The sequence below is a fragment of the Xenopus laevis genome, chromosome 4S (assembly GCF_017654675.1).
Source record: "Xenopus laevis strain J_2021 chromosome 4S, Xenopus_laevis_v10.1, whole genome shotgun sequence".
NCBI lineage: Eukaryota > Metazoa > Chordata > Amphibia > Anura > Pipidae > Xenopus > Xenopus laevis.
The window spans coordinates 87,877,136-87,893,118 of NC_054378.1; the positions used below are offsets into that span (position 1 = coordinate 87,877,136).

The 15,983-nt window shown below is 38.0% G+C and overlaps 1 protein-coding gene across 2 annotated transcripts; it reads left to right on the forward strand.

The window, feature by feature from the left end:
- On the forward strand, positions 1 to 11,744 carry LOC108715100 (putative defense protein 3). 2 transcript variants are annotated; one of them, XM_041561544.1, is made up of 7 exons: positions 1 to 1,353; positions 2,125 to 2,191; positions 3,627 to 3,828; positions 6,421 to 6,557; positions 7,777 to 7,868; positions 7,975 to 8,146; positions 10,120 to 11,744. In XM_041561544.1, exons 3-7 carry the CDS (start codon positions 3,630 to 3,632, stop codon positions 10,183 to 10,185), a joined length of 666 nt encoding a protein of 221 aa, XP_041417478.1. In that variant the 5' UTR covers positions 1 to 1,353; positions 2,125 to 2,191; positions 3,627 to 3,629; the 3' UTR covers positions 10,186 to 11,744. The 2 variants fall into 2 exon arrangements, with proteins under 2 accessions (XP_041417478.1, XP_018115422.2); XM_018259933.2 differs by having other exon boundaries at positions 2 to 1,353; positions 3,630 to 3,828.
- The last annotated feature ends 4,239 nt before the right edge of the window (positions 11,745 to 15,983 follow it).

Here is a 15,983-nt window from a genome sequence, read left to right on the forward strand (position 1 = left end):
TCTTACTGTGTTAATGCTTAAACTTATTCTTTGTATATAACATGTTGTTACCTATGCTTTCTTTTTATTCCACAGTTGGATTATCCACTAGTTTGTACCTGAACCCCATGAAGTTGAGGCACTACTTTATAATATTTTACCAGTTTCATTGTCTCTCTGAATGCCTCTGCAGTGCGATTTCAGGCCCAGGCCAGCAGGTCAGGCTTCACAGTAGAATGTAGCTGTTTGGAGTGTGTCAGGAATGTTTACAGGTGCTAGACTGTCCTCATTGTTCAGAAAGAGCAAATAATGAAACATAGCTGGTTCATGTGAACCCTGTTATACGGGGAAATAGACTTGAAATTATCATAAGAATCACTGGTTTGTTCAGTTTTCAATGACATTTCTTTCTAAAAATACAAAGTATTTATTGAAAGTGTGTGCATTCTGTAAATTGTTCCTTAATATACTAACTTATTGTATGTGAGCATTGATTCTGTGTATGCAGAGCATTGATATATTAAAATGGAAGTTGCAAAATTATTCTACTTGCAATTGTAATGACCACTAACTTTTCGGTTACCCCTTTCAAAAACTGTTTCTATGTTGTTACGCAAGTAAGTTCTTCAAAATTACTCATAGAAAACTATGTATATTATGAATAAGGAATCAACAAAAGTATTTGAAACCTAGAACATACACAATATATAGGGTTTTTTTTTTAACATCTGCTATGTTTACCTATGTTGTCACAAAAATGTGGCAGCCTAAAGGACATGTCCATACTAACTATCTAGTTAAAAGGTGGGGGACAAGGTGCAACAATTGTCCTTAAGGACAGACCTTGGCTGAGAAAATGGGAACATTATAGCAAAGCACCTGGCAGCATTTCTTAAGTGACATCAAGGGACCCTTAGACCAATGCAAATTTAGCCAAGGGTTTCTTCCTTATCATCAACAACTGCCTGTGCCTCTAATACTCATGCACAGCTATAGATGAAAAATGTTGGAAGTACAAACCACAAGATGGCACGCACATAAGATGGCGTTGCCCAGGGAAAGAAGATGCCGCATTGCGGTGCAGTGACGCATGGTGTGGCGCCAAATTCAAACTTTAAAAGACGCCAAAAGGCTATAATAACTACCCGTGGATAGGTTTTGTTTTGTACGTTCCTGGGTGTACATTTCTTCTTCATTATAAGACTGATTCCTGATCTTGACCTTGGCTTTTCCTCCTGACTACTAATCTCTGCTGCCTGTACTGACCATCTGCCTGGATACGACCACCAACTTGTTTAACCCTTCGGATACCCTGCTTGGATCCAGTGACCCCTTTTGGCTTCCTCCTTGGTCCCGACTTCTACATCTGAGCCGGTAGGCCCTGACAGTATCTTGTCAATATCAATTTTCTATATTCTTCCTTTTTTTGTATGATGGCCATTTATCAATTCAGGATTCTACCAGATGTTTCAGATCAATATATCCACCATCTTTAGTATCTCTGTACTCGACCATATAAGAAATTAGATACATTTTCTATTTTGTTCCTTTTTTATGTGAGGCCATTAAGCAAATTTGGTTCTAGTAATGCAGAATATTATCATTCTGCCTTGGAATGACCATAGCTCTGTATACAGCCTTGCATTTGGTCAGAGGACCCTACTTCCGATAAACTAAGAATACAGTACTTCTGCTGCTCTTTCCCCATGTCCCAGCACAGTGCCACTGGCAGAGAATACATTCAATGTGTGAGCAAAAAACACAGCAAAAAGGCCATTTCTGTTGTGCCAGAAAAAACATGAGAAGCGATTTTTTTTTTCTTACAAATTTGCAGTTTCCAGCTACAGAAAATGTAATATTATTTACAGTAGTTTTAATATGTAGTTTACAGTATATGTACAGATTTTCTTTCTTAATAAATAGTAGTCATAGTGATCCATAACACCTTGTTCTAACCATTCCAGATAAGAGATCACATATGCGTTTTGTTTTTTAAGAATAATGCTGATGGCATCTGAGGAATCATCGGAAGCAGTTGAGCTTATACTGTTGTTCATACAGGTGCATGCTCTGCTAGGCTGGGTGAATGGCGAATGGTCTGGCCCCTCCCACTGCTATGTATTAAATGTTCCTCCTTGTGTTTAGGGAAGGCAGACAGCTGGAAATTCTCTGACACACCAAACACTGCCTAGAAACCTCCTGTGATTCCAAGGTAAAGATAATGAATGTATATATTCCTTTATCACACGTACAGTAGCACAATAACTGTACCTTAGCACCAGGGATTACTGTACAACTCAAGGGGGCATGGGCCTAGCATTAGATTACTTATCTTGTACAGGTATGGTATTGATTATATGGAAACATATTGTCCAGAAAGCTCAGAAATACAGGAACAGGAATACTATTTTTTGACTGATTTCCCTAATATTATTTATGAATTAACTTGTACTTGATGATATCTAAGCTACCATAAATCCATGTTGGTGCCAAAACAATCTTATTGGGTTTCTTCAATTTCTAAATGTGTTTTAGCTTTAGGGAACAGTGCTCTAACTTCTATATATTCTCCCACTCCCATTTACTCCTTCCTGAAATATTATTTGACATTTTGATCTCTTTCTAGTGGGATCATGAATCACTGTTCTGAAATAAGACAAAAAAAACATATTATTTGAGAAACACCAGGAAGTAACTTGCTTTTCACACAAAACCATTCATGTGTTTGATTATGTTTTTAGCTTCACATAATTGTCTTTAGATAAATAATTTAGTGTCATTACCATAAGTCCTCACATGACGGTTAAAACTTTTCACGTATGGGTTTAAGGCAATATTATGGTTGGATATAGCATAAGGCAAATAAATACCTTCTAAGAAGGTATAGTACAGGTATTGGACCTGATATCCAGAATGCTCAGCACCTGGGGTTTTCCAGATAACTGATCTTTCTGTAATTTAGATCTTCATACCTTAAGTCTACTAGAAAATCATGAAAATATTAAATAACCCCAATAGGCTGGTTCTGCTTCCAATAAGGATTAATTATATCTTAGTTTGGATCAAGTACACGGTGCTGTTTTATTATTGCAGAGGAAAACAAAATCATGTTTAAAAGTTTGGGCTATTTGCATATAATGGAGTCTATGGAAGACAGCCTTTCTGTAATTTGGAGCTTTCTGGATAACAGGTTTCCGCATAACTGATCCCATACCTGTATTATTATTAAAATCAGTGTTATCCTTGTTTATTTTCTATGCCTAAGAATAAATGAACTTGGTGATCTAGATGAACTTACATATCCCACATATATTTAAATGATAGGTGCAGCCAATTGGAGTTGACAGTTTCTGTTGGTTGTATCCACATATAAAATGACCCAGCTGTAGAAAATAAATTACAGAATACACACACACACACTGTGATCTGAAAAAAGTCGGGTAAGATGTTCAAAATGAAACTAAAATTTTAGAAACTTGGTCAGTGCTTCTGGTTTCAAGGCCTAAAGTCATATATGTGGGAGCTGTGCTAGCTTGTTATACACTGGCTGTCAGGCTTGAATATTACTATGGTCACCACTGACCAATGTCAGAGTCTAGCACATCTGCTCCACGACTTACTTACTTAAAACTGGAATATTTCCTCAGCAGATGGCGCAACCATTACAGAACTTGTTGATCCTATTATGTGCCCTTCTACCAAAGTACACTGATGCTTTTTCAAATGGGAAAGTTACAAGTGTTTGTGCCTCAATGCTTCCTTCTCATGGTGCTGCACCTCAAGCCAGCGACCCTCCCTATACTTTGGTCTCATCAAAAGACACCTACAATCATGGAGAAAAAATCACAGGTAAATATTTTCTGATTGCCAGAACCTGTATGCCAGAGCAAAATACTAAATTCATGTTGCTTTAGATGCCATCTTTTCTGATATAGCAATAAGATCCTAAAATATAAATGCACGTATTGATTATTAAATCCTATATATATATATATATAGAGAGAGAGAGAGAGAGAGAGAGAGAGAGTATACGTTTATGTATAGTTAGTTATATAGCTGACATATTAAGTTAACTTCATATTATTTGTGGATTTTAATAAGTAAGTAAGAAGAAAGGTGCTTGCATAATAAGGAATATGTGAATAGCACAAGCAAAATGCTTCAGTGTGCATAAACGTTTTTGCTGCTGTCTTTATGTATTTTTCCCAGTAAAGTATTTATCATTCATTACATAGCTTTGTTGGTAATAGCTGTGGCACAATGTGGAGCTGTAAGAGACAGGTTTTCAATATATAGAAAATTATGTTTTCTCACTGCCTCAAGTCATAGACTCTCATTATCCCTACAGTTATTTGATCCCCAGTAATTACATTTGGGTATATTATACCCTGCATTTGTATTTATATTTATTCCAATAAATGTATTGGATATAGTTATTTGATCAGCCAACCTATATCCATAAATCTACATTTGCACATTTTTGTAACAACCCTGCAGTTTGATTACATTTACATATATCCCTGATGCATAGGCACATACCCTTTTGGTTACATTTGCTTGGGTCGTGAAAATGCTTACAGTCACTGCATAGCCTCCATATCCCCACAGTAGTGCAGTTACAGCTGCACATGCACATCATATACCTGCAGTTACCCATACCCAGATTATCCCTGGACTGTACCATTTTGGTTCCATTTGCATATGATTTCAGTATGAAAGGAGTTCAATTTGTACAGAATCCCAATAATACTGTAGTTATATACTGTATATAAAAAAACCTGTTGTATGCTTAAGCAACATATGCACAGACACTCTCAATTAGCATTAATCACACCTTGGGAATACCTCATTGCTAAGATACTGCCGTGGTTCCTTGCAGTTATGGTTGCACAGACCCACAGTACCTATTTCATGTCAATGCTGGATATGTGGAAAAAAAATACTGCATTATGGTTCTCTACATAGTGTAACTATAAATTAAAACTTTACTTATATAAACCAGAAAATTTGTTGCCAAGAAATAATTTATTGGTCAGTTTGACAGATAAAATCTTTAAATATAAAAAAACAATTTTTTCTCCTTATGGTGTCTCTCTGCCAAAAAACAATATTATATTGCATAATAAAAGAGAGTTTATTTCTAAGCAACATTCCTATACATACAAATGCATAGATTGAAGTGTTTCAGTGTTTCTAGTAATTTGTAAATGTACTGTAGTTGCTAATGACTGCATCTATCTGTATCTTGCTGTTCGGGTGAGTCTACAGCAAATGATGGCAATAGTTTTAAAGGGGAAAGCACATGCAATATTTAGATTTTCAAGCATTTTTTAAAGGAGCTCTGAAGGTAACTCTCACTGACTAGTTAATCAGTGCTCTATCACTGCTGCATCCCTTTGTAATGACTGTATGGAATTAACTTGCACTCTCCGTGGCACTACCTGTTGGCTCCCTAGGGTAACTTAACCTTAGAAACATGGACATAATCTTAAACTGTCAATGACTTAAAGCTTATCCTCTGTTTGAAGGTAGCAGCTGGCTTACATATGGAGCACAATGAAAAAATCCTGCTATACAGATGCATTAAATATGACTTTTTTTTAAATTCTGGGTTAAGTTAATCCTTTTGGAGCAATCCTTGTGTAATTTATGCATTATTTAAACCAACATATAACACAATGCTTAACAGAGTTTGTCACTATATGCACAACTTTAGGTAGCCCTAGTGCTAGCGATGTGCCGACCCCTGTCTTTTAGGGTTCGGCAGAATCCCTGAGTCTAGGGTTACAGATTTGGCCAAATATCAAACCGAATCCACACCTACTGTCCATGCTGTAAAACCGGCGCATATACCCTCCAGTCACACATTCAGGTCACTTCAGTGGGTTCACAACATCTGGATTCACAGTGTAGCATTATTCAAGCCCAAAAAAATTAGGCTTTGGTGCCATCTACTCACTGAAGAATTACTCAGGAGTCTTTTTATATTAGAAGCAATATATTCATGTATCTTGCAATCTTTATTCTACTAAATATATGAAAAATCCTGGAATTTTCTTATCTGTCTACATGCTGTAAAAGCTTTGGTTTCGTTTTAATTACACCTTTCATATTAACCCAAGGCATGGTGTGTTGTGGATCAGCACAGTCACAGGTTAACAATCTCTTACTTTACAAAAGACAATGTATTGAAAGCATACCTCAAGAAGTTGGGAAAGGATTGGCAGCTATTTTGCAACTGGATAATTGCAGTATTACCCAGAGTCCTTATGATGTTGACCTAATTATGTCCAAGATAAAATCATGTTTATGCACACTTAACATAATTTGCCTCCAATGCAGAGAAAGAACTCAAAGTGAAGAAGTATGGATAATATGCTCTGTTTTCTAAAGACTATTTGAAGTGCTCATCTCTGTTGTAAATTCTGTTACCTCCTGCAGTCAGTCTCTCAACTACAGCAACTAACATGATAAAAGGTTTCCTGGTTCAAGCTCGGACAACAAATGGTGATACTCTAGTTGGTTCCTTTGAAGTCAGCAACCCAGATGTTCAGACACTGGACTGTACTAACCCTGCAGTGAGTATTAACTTGCTAACTAGCCCAACCCAAACATATCAAGGCCAAAGGTCAGTGGTTATAAAACCACTGGGGAGGGTGGTCATTTGCTTTCCTAGATATGCCTGTGCCTTGCAAGTCAGTAAGGGCAAGATTTGGGGTGAATATATATATATTCACTGTGCTATATATTTTTTATTTTAAGGACCAAGGAGACAGCTGGTTGGGTGTGAGGCAGAGGAAAGGGAAGCTCCTAATTGATATGGAGGAATGACTATGGATGGGTTTTGTGTCCTTTAGCACACAAGCATTTTGACTGCTCTATCTACTTTTTGTTGTTTCATGTAACAAAGTCGTTTCTACCACAGCACTGACAGTGTATAGAAATACTCTTACATGAGCATCACCAAATTCTGACTGCTACACTTACAGAGAGCTCACACATCACTAGTGGGGCATCCCAAATACATCTACAGTACTCCAGGAAAACAGTCAATTGAAATGTAGCTTCTTATTCACTAAATGTGGCTCTAAACTGGAAGAGGTGGCCTATTTTACATACAGTACCTATAAATAACAGCATTTTCCTGTTTTAAAGGAAAACTATACCCCCCAAAACAATGTAAGTCTCTATAAAAAGATATTGTATAAAACAGCTCATGTGTAAAACCCTGCTTCGTGTAAATAAACCATTTTCATAATGATATAATTTTTTAGTAGTATGTGCCATTAGATATAGCAATAGAAAATTACCATTTTAAAAAATAAGGGCTGCCCCCTGGGATCGTAGGATTCAAACCAAACAAACCATATATGTTAGGTCACATGAGCCAGTTAACAGACAGAGTTCTGTCTTTTGCTTCCACACTTCTTCCTGTTACAGTTAGAGTTGTAGTATTTCTGGTCAGGTGATCTCTGAGGCAGCACAGAGACCATCATAAAATGGTGGTCCAACGCAAGAGATGTAAAAGGGCAATATTTACTTAAATATATATATACCAGTTTGGTAAGATTCTTTAATATGCCACTTAGTTTAATATAAACTGTTAGTTTAATATAAACTGTTGCTTAAATATTCATTTTGGGGGTATAGTTTTCCTTTAACTCATGTACCTCAGCTAGGAGGGACTTTTCTCCCAAGATGCATTTATTCTGAGTTTATCTTCTTGCACCTGGGTCTTGATTTTAGTTGGTGGTGGTACATTACTCAACATTTTATATGTAATTCTTTATCTTCCAGGATGCAGTCAGTCACACTGGTTCCACCTCCAAATCAAATATACAGGTGATGTGGAAGGCCCCTGACGTACTGACTGGAAATATAATGTTTAGGTAAATACATGAACTAGTCTGAGATTTGGGGAAAATTATATACTGTAGCACATCAATCATGTTTTTCATTGTTTTGTTAAATTTTTTTTTCTGTGTTGTTTTCAAGGGCCACTGTTGTGAAAAGTGAGAAGACATTCTGGACAAATGTTGTCAGCAAAGCACTAACCTATAATGCAGAGTCGAACAGTACAGTCACAGGTGTAAATGGTACAGCCACAGGCGGAAGTGGTACAGGAACAACTTCACTGGGTTCTCCTAACAGTGGATCCAGACTCTCTGTAAGTGGTGTCCTTAATGTTTATATCCTAATGATGTGGTGTCCTTAATGTTTATATCCTAATGATGTGGTGTCCTTAATGTTTATATCCTAATGATGACCCATTCTAGAATTTGGTGGTGAGATTTAATCAAACATAAAAAACACAATCCTATGGCAGTCCAAATCCTGAATTAATACTAAATTAATTTAATTAACTGAAACAGTTAACAAATTATTATAGGACAAACAGTTATTATCTTTGTTCAAACTGGATGCAGGCCATAAAGATGTGCTATGTGTCTGCAGTTCATTCTTGTTCTTCTATCCTTACCTTTCTATATTTACTTTCAACAGACCCAAGTATTATTTGCATATATTTTTTTGGCTGCAAGTGTGCCGTGTGTATTGACACAGGCCGTTGTGGGAACCCTGGAGCTACAGGCATCTAATTGGTGGCGGTAGATCCAGGGTACATCTGTGTCAATATGCGAACTTGCGGGCAGGATGGATACATCTTTGCCAAGTGAAAGTATTGGAGGTGCAAGAAGTATGCTTGTATGTAAGTACCTTTCATGAATAGTGACAATTCATACAATAACTGCATCCATCTTTGGACGACCACTCTCAGTTTCTGTCTATTGGTGGTTTAAAGAATATGTAAATCATAAAAAATGTCATTTAGAATTACTCAAGGTGATTTTCTATGAGCTTTTGCAATTAACATTAATTATAATGAATTTTGTAACAAAAGCACCACCAGCTGGTCATTTAATGTATCTATACATTCAAAGAGATCTACATTTAGAAGGAAAACAAAGAAGTGTTCTGATGTTGCTCTGCTCGGCAAAGTGATCAGAAGCCACAGTTGCTGTTTCTCAGCTCCTTCTTGAGCAAAGCAATATCAGAACACTTCTCTGGTTTCCTTCTGACTGTACAGTGTATATGACAAGCAGGTGGCACAGATGTTACAAAGTTCATTATATTAGCAGTTAATCAAAACATGGCACAGAAACTGGGAAAAAAATAAACAATTTAAAATGGAAAAGTGTTTCTAGGGTAATTAAAAGGGGCTACTTTTCTTTCTTTGGCTAATGCTCTCTCACTGTTTGGGTTATGACTATGTTCTAACTTTTATTCAAGTTGACCCCTTTCTGGCTGTTTTAGCAACCCTTTCTTGCCCTCTGATTTATGGTCAGCATTTCTCTACCCTTTAGCTTACATGTAGGCTGTAGATTTACAAGAATAGTATTGTAAATATATTTTATGTGATTAATGTTGTTAATACTCCAGCCACGAGATGGAGCTGTTAGGCAGGCACTACTCTGTGTCACTCAGAAGGGGATTTCAGTAGGTAGTCTATTTAAAGGACTGAGTTCTAGGCCCAGATCATTTGAACTGATGAAATGAAATAACTGATGACAACACGGGCCTGAGGACCAATATGTCACATTAGGGTAAGAGTCTTGCATACAACATCTTTTAGATAGGTCACTTAATATTAGGGTAGCTTATGTGGAGCTCCCCGTAGTTGTTTAGAGCTGGGAGCAGACCAGTTAGCTTAGTATTTCAGGTTGCACCATGAAGGAAGGAAGGGGTTTGTACCCTGGCTGCATTGACAATTATGGGCACCGTTTTAGAGTTGTAGGGCTAGAGAAGTCCTTGTTCTGCTAGGTTTCTGGGCTTCACTTAGGCCAGACACCGATGTGAGCCAAGACGGCCCCTGAGTAAAAGGAGAGACTCAGGGAGATGATCAGGCTAAATGTGTAAATAAGAAAATATTGGTGATCTACAACATTGGTGACTGTGAATAAAGCCTGTTTCTGAGTTTATCTGCAAGATTTGTGGGCCATTGGTGCGCCATGATGAAACATATTACCTTGTTCCATTGTCAGACTTTCCTGCAAAACTTTCTATACTATGGTTTTAGGTCATTTGTTCTGATCTCATCTGGATAATCCAGAACCATTGACAGTGAATTGTTTTCTTTTCTAGGATCCCTTCACGTTTGTGCTCATGTTGGGTATTCTGACTGTGATCGCTTTTCTCCTTGGAATCTGAAGATCAAACCAAATATTTGAAACATTTAGAAAACGAAATTGTTATGTAAAATGAGCACTGTTATACTATATAAGCAAGGTTGCATTTTCCTATTAATAATAACTGGACACAGCTTACACAACTTCTGATTTCTGTTTATTTTTGCTTTTACCTAAGGAAACTACTGCAGACAAAATACTGACCCCCCCTGTGTCACTGGCCTTTAGACCACTAAATACTAATGTAACTACCAATAAACTGAGCAATCGTGTAACTTGCTCCTTGTTGACAATAAGGCAATAAATGATTTGCACAGGGTTCACATTCAGATTATATGCATTTGTATTTCCCAAATGCCTTGGTACACATATCAGGTTATTGTAAATGCTATATTTCATGGTGTTTACTTTTGAGTAACTGAGTACTTTTATTAATCTCAACAGTTATTCCTTCTGAATATATTTCTCAAGTAAAACCTTTAAACTCGTTGTTGTACAATGATACACCAGTATTACCAGTGCAGCACAACAGTACATTATATTTTCATTACTTTAGGACACTAATTTTTTTAAATGAATTCTGCCACTTCTTTCTGGGTAGTTTTAGGCAGACCATCTTGTACTTTGTAAAGAGCCTGTATGGGGTGTATAGTGGTGTGAGATCTGTTGGGCATCTATGTTCAAGGTAACATATGTGAATGGGTGTAGTATTTTTAATTATGTTAGAAAATATTTAGTGCATTTGTCCCCTAAATTTTATGTTTTCTGTTAAATATATTTTATTTAATTTAACATAAACAAAAAAAAAATTAATGTGACAGCATATATTAAGCAGATTTAGAGAATGGTTTTCTGTTTATACATAAGATAAGCCTTGTAGGTATATAACGTTTTAGCTGTAGTATTTTTTACTTCCAAAGAGCTTTTTTTTTACACTTGAATCGTATGGGCATGTGTCTCTCTTGAACCTAAATAAGTACAGCATGATGCATGTAACTATATTTCTACTTATAAGTTTTTATTTGAACAGCTGTTGATGATCTGGCACCAGTCTTCAACATTTTAAATGTTTCTGATAGCAGATGTTTTATCTAAGCCAAGTTCCAAGGGCCACATGGTGTTTTTGAGAAGAGAATGAATCATAATGACTCTGCATTATTATACCTGCAGTTTTATGTTTTTACTTTTCATAACAGTCATCTGTTTGAGATGATTCTGGTCCAATTTATTCTTTATAAAGCAATAGTAAACATAGTAACATAAGTCTTACTATAACTGGTTTATGCTGTGCTGCAATGTAGTGAGCACCCCAGGAACAGCAGTGTGCAAAAGGGCAGCAATTTCAACCTGAGTCATTTCTTTTATGGTATTCAAAATACAATATCTAATACAAACTTAAAGGGGAAGTAAAGTCTAAAATAAAATAGGGCTAGAAATTCTGTATTTTGTATACAAAACAAAAACATGAACTTACAATCGAACAAATAATTCATGCTTTACAAAGTTGTCAGCAGGGGGTCACTGTCTTGTAATTTTTTTAAACATCTTTGCAAGACCAAGACTGTGCACATGCTCAGTGTGGTCTGGGCTACTTAGGGATCATCATAAATTTTCAAAACAGCACAAGTCAAATAATATCTGCCAGAAGCCGATACAGCAATACTGATTAATAATCAGAATAGGCAGACTGCACTGGGTCCTGTGTTGTCATGTAATTTAATGTGGATTTTATAGTTTTTGTATTGTTTAATACAAACTTTCTCCAATTCTGTAGAACCAGTGGCTGCAGCAAAATAATCCTCCAAACGGAATCCCAGTTTATCTGTTTAAATCTGGCTCCGTGATCTTTGTCCCTGCAGCTGGAGTTGGAAACCATAAAGGGGATGTAAAGGCAAAAATAAAATCCAATACGAAACTCTACACAGTCGTCAACTGCTCTACAGGGAAACAAACAAAGCTGCTTGAGTTCTGCATGACTGGGAAGTAAGGCGGGAGCTCCCCCTGCTGTTCATAGTTATGATTATTTCCCTGCAGAGCAGTTAGTCATGTGCCCTCTGGAATGCACGGTCAATCTGCAATAAACTAACAGCAGTCCATGACCTCTTTATAGCTAAATCCCTTCACCTTCTTGCAATCACTGAAACATGGCTCTCCCCCTCAGACACTGCTTCACCTGCTGCCCTCTGCTATGGAGGCTTCTCACTTACTCAAACTCCTAGACCGGATGGCCGTCATGGCAGTGGGGTGGGATTTCTTCTCTCCCCCAAATGTAGGTCTCAAAATCTAACTACACCGACTTCTCTCTCCTTCACTTCTTTTGAAGTCCACAGCATACGTTTGTTTTCTCCAATCTCTCTGTGTGTTGCTGTCATATATCACCCCCCAGGTCCCTACTCCACCTTCTTGGATCACTTTGCTGCCTGGCTTCCATACTTTCTCTCCAGTGAGACACCTGCTCTCATTTTAGGGGACTTCAACATCCCCATTGACAACTCTGCTTCTGCTGCCACCTCTAAACTTCTCTCTCTAACAGCTTCTTTTGGTCCCTCTCAGTGGACCGACTCACCTACCCACATCGAGGGTCATGCTCTTAACCTTATATTCTGCCACTCATGCTGCCCATCCAACTTAATTAACTCTCCCTACCCTCTGTCTGACCATCATCTACTCTCCTTTCAGATACTGCTTTCACCTGCACCTTCACAACCATCTCTCTCTACCCACACGTACAGAAACCTTAATGCCTTTGAACCACAACAATTATCAACAGTATCAGCACAATCCATATCTCATATTAATACTCTCTCCTGTCCCAATATGGCAGCTTCACTCTACAACGATGCCCTTTCAACAGCACTAGAATCCCTTGCACTTTCTACCACCCGTCACAGCCGGCCAGCTAAACTCCAACCCTGGCACACTAGTGTAACACGGTACCTCAGAAGATGTAGTAGATCAGCTGAGCGACGGTGGAGAAAGTCACGAACTGATCCTGACTTCATCCATTTCAAATTCATGCTCTCCTGCTATAACCGAGCTCTATCATTAGCCAAAGAACAATACTTCTCTTATCTAATATCTACTATGTCCTCCAAACCACAGCAGCTGTTCGCCACATTTAACTCACTCCTATGCCCTCCTCCACCTCCTCCACCTATTAATGTTACCGCCCAAAACCTTGCTCATTTCTTTAATGAAAAAATCGATCTCATTAGGCTGAGCATACCGTCCAACAATAATCTCAGACCAACATGCAGTCCACTCACATCTACTTTGCACTCCTTCATCCCTGCAACTCTAGATGAAGTTAGCAAACTTCTAGCCAGCTCAAAACCCACCACCTGCTCCCTTGACCCCATACCCTCTCGCCTTCTCCACCCAATCTCTGATACACTCTCTCCTGCACTTACCCACCTATTCAATCTTTCACTCTCTACTGGTACCTTTCCATCATTATACAAACAAGCACTAATCACTCCTATCCTCAAAAAACCTTCCCTTGATCCCAGCTCTCCCACTAACTATCGACCGGTCTCCCTTCTTCCATTCACATCCAAATTACTAGAAAGGCTTGTTTACAAACGCCTGATCCAGCATCTCACTCACAACTCCCTCCTCGACCCCCTTGCAATCTAGCTTCCGCCCATCACACTCGACTGAAACTGCACTCACCAAAGTAACCAATGATCTTCTATTGGCAAAGTCTAAAGGTCATTATTCCATTCTAATCCTTCTAGATCTCTCTGCAGCCTTTGACACAGTTGACCACACACTCCTCCTTGACATTCTACACTCAGCTGGCATTCGGGACACTGCTCTTTCATGGTTTACATCTGATCTGTCTGACCGTTCCTTTAAAGTTTCCTTCTCTATCTCTACTTCTACTACACCCAACTCTACTTGTCTACTCCTGATCTTTCTAATTCTGTCCTTTCCCAAGTCACAGACTGTCTCTCTGCTGTCTCCTCCTGGATGTCACAGCGCCACCTGAAACAGAACCTTTCTAAAACAGAACTCATCATATTTCCTCCAAGATCTTCCCCTGTACCTCAGATATCACTCACCGTAAACAACACCACCTTTCATTCCACCACACAGGCACGCTGCCAAGGAGTCATCTTAGACTCTCATCTGTCTTTTTCACCACACATTCAAACACTTGCAAAATCTTGCCGTATTCAACTGCGCAACATTGCTCGAATACGACCCTATCTCAGTTCAGAATCAACTAAAACACTGATTCAGTCTCTCATCATCTCCCGCCTTGATTACTGCAACTTACTCCTCACAGGTATTCCAACAAGTCACCTTTCACAACTCCAATCTATTCTAAACGCGGCCGCTAGACTCATTCATCTAGCTTGCCGCTAGATGAATGAGTCAGCTGCTCCCATATGTATGTCCCTTCACTGGCTCCCAATCTCTTCTAGAATCAAATTCAAATTACTTACACTCACATTCAAGGCCCTTAATAATGAAACCCCTCCCTATATTTCATCTCTAATCTCCAAATACTCTCCTTCACGAAACCTACGCTCTGCTTCTGATCTTCGCCTCACTTCTCCTCTGGTCACTTCTGCCCATTCTCGTCTACAAGACTTCTCTCGGGCTTCTGCTTTTCTCTGGAACTCTCTGCCACAAGCTGTCAGACTTTCTCCTTCTTTCCAAACTTTCAAGCGCTCCTTAAAGACCCATCTGTTTAAAGAGGCCTATTCGATGTACCTTAATTAATCATTGCTGTATCAAAAATGACTAAGTGTTTATACAATCCTAATGTCTCAATTGTACCCTAACCTTTTAGTTTGTAAACCCTATTGTACTCTGTAATCCTTGTCTGTTATCCACCATTTATTCCCTGTTTGCTATAACTGCAGTAAAGCACTGCGTATCTTGACAGCGCTATATAAATAAATGATGATGATGATGATGATGATGAAGGGAGAATTTCACTGCAGACAGTCAGGTTTCTTATAAAAACGGTACACATTTTTTAACTACAGTAAATTAAAGATAGGTTTCTTTTTCATTAAAGAAAGTAAAAATTGGATTTTATTTTTTTTGCCTTTACATGCCCTTGCATGTGTTTTATATTAACGGAAATCACATACCTCCCACCTGTCCGTTTTTTAGAGGGACAGTGCCTCTTTTGACAGCTCAAACCGTAGTCCCTCATTTGTACTGGAAAGTCCAGTTTTTCTCTCTTCACTGAACAGCCAGAGAAAGAAACAAAGTTTCTAATTTAATTGACTTTTGGCAGAGAGCCCAGAACAGCCACAGTAGAAGATAAGATACTTTTGTAACGATTTCTAGATAAGCAAATAAGTAATTATATAATTATAACAATATAAGATAGCAGGTCTCTTGGGAAAATTTAGACTCACAGCTTAAAGGGCAATTCACCTTCATTAGCAAAACTGTAACAACTGGGGGGAAAAACAGAAATATGTTCAAACTTTCATAACCTGCCAAATTTTGTAAAATGAATATGGTAATTTACATGGTAAAATAAACATGGTAATTAGGGGGTGGTGGCCACACAAATGGGCGTGGTCAAAAATGTGAGGTATGGAAATCAATTTTGGGGCCATATTTTTTTTTACTATTGTTTATATTGTCTCCACCTGCTGAAATGGAATTAATGCATGTAATTGTAGAAAAACATTGCATTTACAAAGCATATTCTCGCTAATAAAAAAATCAAACAAAATAGTTTCCATTTGTGCTAATCTATCAATCAGGTAAGTAGTTTATATTCATGTTCTCAGTGAGGATATCGGGGAGCATAATTGCTCATGTAATGGGCATTGCTGGAAATGGAAC